The sequence below is a fragment of the Nelumbo nucifera genome, chromosome 8 (assembly GCF_055504915.1).
Source record: "Nelumbo nucifera cultivar China Antique chromosome 8, China Antique-T2T, whole genome shotgun sequence".
NCBI lineage: Eukaryota > Viridiplantae > Streptophyta > Magnoliopsida > Proteales > Nelumbonaceae > Nelumbo > Nelumbo nucifera.
This window is the reverse complement of record NC_142656.1, coordinates 57,287,526-57,294,862: the sequence shown is the minus strand read 5'-3', so window position 1 is coordinate 57,294,862 and position 7,337 is coordinate 57,287,526. Positions and strand designations below refer to the sequence as shown.

General features: G+C 39.1%; 1 protein-coding gene across 1 annotated transcript; it reads right to left on the bottom strand.

The window, feature by feature from the left end:
- Nucleotides 1-5,361: 5,361 nt before the first annotated feature.
- LOC148790051 (uncharacterized) lies at nucleotides 5,362-6,666 on the bottom strand. The gene is made up of 2 exons (XM_088893851.1): nucleotides 5,890-6,666; nucleotides 5,362-5,430 (listed from the first exon to the last, which is right to left on the bottom strand). The coding sequence occupies exons 1-2, from the start codon at nucleotides 6,664-6,666 to the stop codon at nucleotides 5,362-5,364; spliced, it is 846 nt and encodes a 281-aa protein (XP_088749977.1).
- Between the last annotated feature and the right edge of the window lie 671 nt (nucleotides 6,667-7,337).

The following is a 7,337-nucleotide window of genomic DNA, read 5'->3' as shown; positions in this document are numbered from 1 at the left end:
CATCTGCCTTATGTTTCACAGAAAATACCCATTTGCACCCAACAGGTTCCTTTCCTTCAGGAAGATCTACCAGCTCCCATGTGCCATTTTTGTAAAGGGCATTGATCTCCTTCATTGCATCTGTCCACTCAGGAACAAGTAAAGCTTCTGCAACACTCTTAGGAAGGGAAACACTGTCAATAGCAGAGAGGAAACATGCTCATAGGATAAGAAAAGGGCCATTGGGTGGTGTGTGGTGCATGATCTGACACCTTTCCTCTTAGCAATAGGAAGATCCAAATCACAATTAGAAGTATCAATATTAATGGGCTCAGGGACGTTAACTGGAACAATAGTACCTGAACGCGGTGACTGATTCAACCCATGAGAGTTCGATGGCATAGGTTGCACAACTTCAGGATGCTTTGTGTCTATTGAACTTCGTTGATCATGGCCTTGACTTTTGTACCGCTGTCTATGAAAGACCCAAAGTGGAGGAGGGTCAGGAGGAGAAGGCAACAAAACCTGTCTCTGTTTCTCCTCACTTGAACTCCCCCCCTGAGGAGAAACAGGAAAGAAAGGCACATCTTCAAAGAAGGAAACATCCATAGATACAAAGTACTTTTTGGGAATAGGGTCAAAGCAACGATAACCTTTTTGGGAAAGGGGATAGCCAAGGAAAACACAAACAATGGCTTTGGAATCTACCTTACCACAGGTAGGTGATAGATCATGGGCAAAACACTTACACCCAAAGACATGCAAAAGGGATAGAAAACAATGGAGTTGTAGGGAAGATGAGCTGATGAGGGGACTTGTACTTCAAGAGACGAGATGACATCCGATTGATAAGATAAGCCGCAGTCATAACAACATCCACCCAGAACCTTTTTGGAACATTCATGTGTATCAACAACCCTTGAGCAACCTCTAAGAGATGATGATTCTTTTTCTCTACAACCCCATTCTGTTAAGGGGTTCAAGCACAAGAACCACGATGAATAGAGCCACAAGTTTCAAAAAATTCTGTGAGGTCACCATGAAAGTACTCTTTGGCATTATCTGATTGGAAAGTTCGAATCTCCGTTTGAAATTGTGTGTGTACCATACATTGGAAGGCTTTAACAAGTTTAGGAATTTCGTCCCGAGAGTTCATAGGGTACACCCACGTATATCGAGAGAAGTCGCCAATGAAATATATGAAGTACCTGTAGCCATTCTCCATTGGAATATTTACAGGCCCTCAAACATCAGAATACACAATGAAAAAGGAAACATCTGATTTTTTATTACATAAAGAAAATGAAGTTCTACAATGCTTTCTCAGCTGACACATTTGACACTGAAAATCATTAATAGACACAGACTTAAACAATTTTGGAAACAAATACTTCAAAGACTCAAAAGATAGATGACCCAAACAATTGTGCCACAAAGTAACCTGACTCTTATTTGAACGACTCAAAGACTCTGAGGCCGCAAGACCAACTCTATTCTCTAGCACATAGAGGCCATTCACCATGTTCCCTTTACCAATCATCCTCCCGGAGGCCAAATCCTGAAAGATACAAGATTGAGGAAAAAAGGTTACTGAGCAGTTCAAAGAGTGTGTAATGCTGCTAATAGATAGTAAATTCATAGGCAGTTTTGGAACATGTAAAACATCTGATAAAGGTAAGCCAAATGGCAAAGATATAGATCCTCGACCAACAATGGAGGAGAAGGATCTATCAGCTAGCCTCACTTTATCTTTGCCAGAAAGAAGAGTGTATGATTGGAAAAATGTTGAGTTACCCGTCATGTGATTGGAAGCACCAGAATCAATAATCCACAGGGATTCAGAGGTATTGGTAGACACATGGAATGCAGAAGCTAAGTTACTTGAAGAAGAGGAAAAAGAGGTTGAAGGACTGGGTCCAGAATCAGTTTGTGTGAGGGCCCTACCATATTGCTCCAAATGGTCACGAAAGGCAGTGATAATATTTTCCTTAGATCATACCTAAGGGGCAATCCTGAGAGTTTGTGGAAAAATAAAGAGGAAAAGAAGAAGAAATGAAGAGGGAGAGAAGAAGAAAATACTTCTTTATTGATAATGTGTTGATAAAACATGTTGAGCATATAACTTAAATAAGAAAAGATAGGAGAGACAAACTCCCAGGATCTCTCTCAATTACTCCTAGAATCTCTCTCAATTAGGGATTGATTAAATCTTTCCCTTAATCCTAGGATATGGCTTTCCTAATTTTATTCAAATCTAATCTTTCTTAAATTTATTCAAATCTGTAATCAATCAAATAAAATCTTTCTAAATTTGCAGCAAATCATATCTTTCTTAATTTGCTGCAAATCATATCTTGTCAACACTCCCCCTCAAGTTGGTGCAAAGATATCTATCATGCCCAACTTGCTAACTTGAAGTTCAAATGGCTGTCTCAACAAGCCCTTAGTCAAAACATCTGCAACTTGCTGCGTGGTTGGTACAAACGGAGTGCAAATTATTCATTCTTGAAGTTTCTCTTTTATAAAGTGTCTGTCAATCTCAACATGTTTAGTCCTGTCATGCAGAACCAGATTATAAGCAATGCTAATAACTGCCTTGTTATCACAATACAGTTTCATAGGAAAACTCACTGATCTCTTAAGATCTACAAGCACCCTCTTTAGCCAAAGAACCTCACACACTCCTTGAGCCATTGATCTTAATTCAGCCTCAGCACTACTTCTAGCAACTACACTTTGCTTCTTGCTTCTCCAAGTAACTAAATTGCCCCAAAGAAATGTGTAGTACCCCGAAGTTGACCTTCTATCAGTGATTGAGCCTGCCCAATCCGCATCTGTATACACTTCAACCCCTCTCTTCTCATTTTTCTTGAAGAAGAGTCCATTTCCTGGTGTGCCTTTTAGATACTTAAGATTTCGATACACAACTTCAAGATGTTCTTCGTACGGGGAGTGCATAAATTGACTCACCATGCTCACAGCGATGGCAATGTCAGGATGTGTATGTGACAAGTAAATCAACCTTCCTACCAGCCTTTGGTACCTACCTGCATCTATTGGAACCCCATCTTTAACTTCTCCGAGTTTAGCCTTAACTTCTATCGGAGTGTCTGAAGGTTTGCATCCACTCATTCCAGTTTCTTTCAAGAGGTCTACAATATATTTTCGTTGCGAAACCACAATGCCCTTCTTTGATCTAGCCACTTCCATTCCAAGAAAGTACCTTAGCTGGCCTAAGTCTTCAATCTCGAATTCCTTGGCTAAGCTCTGCTTTAGTCTGCTCATCTCTTCAATATCATCTCCAGTCAAGATTATGTCATCAACATAGACAATCAGAATCGATACCTTGTCTTCGGTGGATCTTTTTGTGAAAATAGTATGATCAGATTGTCTATGACTATATCCTTGACTTTTAACGAACCTTGTGAATCTTTTAAACCAGGCTCTGGGAGACTGTTTAAGTCTATATAGAGACTTTTTTAGCTTGTATACCTTAGTTCCAAACTTCTCAGCGAAACCAGGTGGAGGCCCCATATATACTTCTTCCAAGTCTCCATTCAAAAAGGCATTCTTCACATCTAGCTGATTCAGTGGCCAGTCAAGGTTAGCTGCAACAGATAAGAGTACTCGAACTGTATTTAGTTTCGCCACTGGAGAAAAGGCCTCAGAGTTGTCCACTCCATACATCTGAGTAAAGCCTTTAGCTACTAGGCGAGCCTTATATCTCTCCAAGGATCCATTTGAGTTGTACTTCAGAGTGAACACCCATTTACAACCAACAACTGTCTTTCCATCCGGCAAATCCACTTTCTCCCAAGTAGCATTCTTTTCCAAAGCTCTCATCTCCTCAAAATCAACTTCTTTCCACTCAGGAACATTTAGAGCCTCATGGATACTGTTAGGAATGGAAACACTAGACACTTGTGAAATAAAGGCACAATATGAAGGTGAAATATTTTTGTAAGATACAAAATTTGACAGAGGATGTTTTGTACAAGACCTAACATCTTTCCTGAGGGCAATGGGAAGATCAAGTTGACTGGAAGAATTAGAATTACCTGGAAGAATATTTTCAGGTATTTTTGGAGAATTATCATGAATTTCATGATCCACCCTCAGATCAGATTCTTGTTGATGCTGTGGAATAGTGCCTCTCCTTTTCAGTGCTAGATGTTCCCTTGAATATACAAGGCCTTTATACTGTTTCGCACGCATCTCTGTTGTTTCAGCTTTTTTATTTTGAGATGGCATCACCGAAGGTTGTTCATTTTCAATATTTAATTCATTTGTTTCCACTGATTTTCTATTTTCTGCCTTACTTTCTTTCGGTGACTAGTTGTAAGGAACATCATTATGGACAAATTCAAACATTAATCCAAAACCATCTAAAAGACCATCTTCACTAGTGTTGCTCTCCCCCTGAAGATGGGAGTGTCTGTAGTAGGAGGTTCCTTCAAAGAATGTGACATCCATAGTCACAAACATCCATTTCAAAATTGGATCAAAGCATTTGTAACCTCTCTGATTAGTGGGATAGCCTACAAAAATATATTTATGTGCTTTTGGATCAAGTTTTCAACGTTTAGGATCGTGGTTATGAACAAAGGCCACACTTCCAAAAATTTTTAAGGGAATGTTTGTCACTAGCCGAGAGTTTGGAAAACAGTAAATGAAAACCTGTATGGGTGTTTTAAAATACAAAATTCGTGTAGGCAGTCTGTTAATCAAATAAGTGGCTGTTAAAACGGCTTCTCCCCAAAGATACTTAGGAACCTTAGTTTGAAAACTTAGGGCTCTAGCAACTTCAAGGAGATGTTTGTTTTTCCTTTTAGCCACCCCATTTTGTTGAGGTATATTATTACACGAACTTTGGTGTACAATTCCTTTCTCAGCAAAAAAATTCACTAACACATTGTTAAAAAATTCTTTTCCATTACCACTTCAAAAAATTTTAATCTGAGTCTGAAATTGTGTTTGAACCATTTTATAGAAAGTTTTAAACACAGTTTCAGCATCTAATTTCTCTTTTAAAAGGAAAACCCAAGTGACCCTAGTATGATCATCGATATAAGTAATGAATCAACGCTTTCCAGAAAGAGTTGTTACACTAGAAGGACCCCAAACATCACTATGAATCATAGTAATTGATTTTGATTTTTATATGGTTGGGACGGAAAAACAGGACGGTGATGTTTTACTAATTCACAAGATTCACACTTAAAACACGAATGATTTTTATTCATGAATAATTTGGGAAATAGATGTTTTAAATATTGAGAGCTAGGATGTCCTAACCGATAATGCCATAACAAAACTTCACTGTCACTAGAAACTGAGATAGAGCTGAAACAAGTCTGTCGTTCTTTGCCTTCCAAAGGTTGATCATTTATTAAAGAGGTAGAGGCCACCATCCAGTTTAGCACCCCCAATCATCTTCCCCGAGGTTAAATCCTGAAATTCACAACAAGAAGACCAAAAATTAACCCGACAATTATGATCAAGGGTTAGTTTGCTGACAGATAAGAGATTGTATGATAGATTAGGAACATGTAGAGCATCTTTAAGGTTTAGAGAAGGAGAAATAGACACAGTTCATTTTCCAGCAACGGTTGCAAAGGAACCATCGGAAATTTTAACCTTTTGATTCCCTACACAGGGTGTATATGAAGAGAAGAATTGTGAAGTGCTGGTCATATGATCAGTGGCACCTGAATCTAATATCCAGGAGCCATTAGATTTGGTACAAGCAATGGCTGCAGTGAACAAATTACCTGACTGGGCTAGAGAGTAGGATGGGTTAGAGTTTCTTAATGATTGAGATTGAAACATTTTATATAAGTGCTCTATTTGTTCCTTTGTGAAAGGAAGAGACTCTAAGGATGATTGTTGCCCTGGATCCGAATTGCTTACTTGAAGCACGCGGACATCTCCCCTTGACTTGTTGTCACTGTCTGATTTTTTCTTCCAACCTGCTGATTTCTTGTGCGGCTTCCAGCAGGTTTCCCAAGTATGCCATTGCTTTTTACAATGATCACACCAAGGCCTTTGCTTTCCTCCTCGTTTATCTCCGTCTATGTCTGCACCTCGGGCCACAAAAGTGGACCCTTCATTCTCAGTTTTTGTTTCATTAACATTCTTCAACATCACTTGCCGTCGTGCTTCTTCTCTACGCACTTCTGAAAAAACTCTTCTTATAGTAGGCAAGGGCTTTCGCCCTAAGATACGTCCCCGAACCTCATCGAGTTCTTTATTCAAACCAGCCAAGAAGACAAAGACCCGACCTCTTTCTATCTTCTTTTTGTACCGAGCACTGTCACTTGGACTTTCCCATTCTTCTTCTTCTTCAAATAAATCCAGCTCCTGCCAAACAGCCATCATCTCATTATAATAAGCAGTTACTTCACGCTTACCTTCCTGCATCTTCCACATTCGGGTATTCAGTTCGAACAGTTGTGAATGATTGTCCAGATTTGAATAGGTTTCCCTAACAGATTCCCACATATCACGAGTAGTCGGCAGGAACATGAATGGTTTTCCAACCACAGGATCAATAAAGTTGATCATCCAGGCAGTAACCATAGAATTTTCAGAACGCCACTGCCTGTACTTTGGATCATCAGTGGCTGGCGGTTTTACTTCGCCATTCAAATAGTTGAGTTTCCCTTTGCCATCGATCACCAACCACATGGACTGAGACCACTCAAGATAATTCTTTCCATTCAATTTGTGAATGGTAATTTGAAGAGAATTCTCAGAGAGAGATGGCCACTGACTGAATACCTCCCTCAAAAGATGTCACACCACTGGTAGCATCCAAAGAGGCTGAACCAGAGCCAAACATGGCGGCCTTAAAATTCATGATCGGACCCTAAAACTCTGATACCATGTGGAAAAATAAAGAAGAAAAGAAGAAGAAATGAAGAGGGAGAGAAGAAGAAATACTTCTGTATTGATAATGTGTTGATAAAACATGTTGAGCATACAACTTAAATAAGAAAAGATAGGAGAGACAAACTCCCAGGATCTCTCTCAATTACTCCTAGAATCTCTCTCAATTAGGGATTGATTAAATCTTTTCCTTAACCTAGGATATGACTTTCCTAATTTTGTTGAAATCTAATCTTTCCTAAATTTATTCAAATTTGTAATCAATCAAATCAAATCTTTCTAAATTTGCAGCAAATCATATCTTTCTTATTTTGCTGCAAATCATATCTTGTCGACAGAGTTCATAGAAGTTCCTCCATCTGCAACTCATGAGAGGCCAAGTTAGCCGAGATGAACCTTTTCTGATTTGGTTTCTTGTTATGTTCTTGTGCTGATTTCTTATTTAGGTCTTGTGCCCACTTCGGCTTGCC

Bases quoted from the DNA above. Each gene is read 5' to 3' on its own strand.
- LOC148790051 (XM_088893851.1), bottom strand. From the start codon at position 6,666: ATGTGGTTGGTGATCGATGGCAAAGGGAAACTCAACTATTTGAATGGC. The intron at 5,431-5,889 runs GTAAGCAATTCG...TGTGAATTTCAG, and splicing joins GAGATGTCCGCGTGCTTCAA to GATTTAACCTCGGGGAAGAT.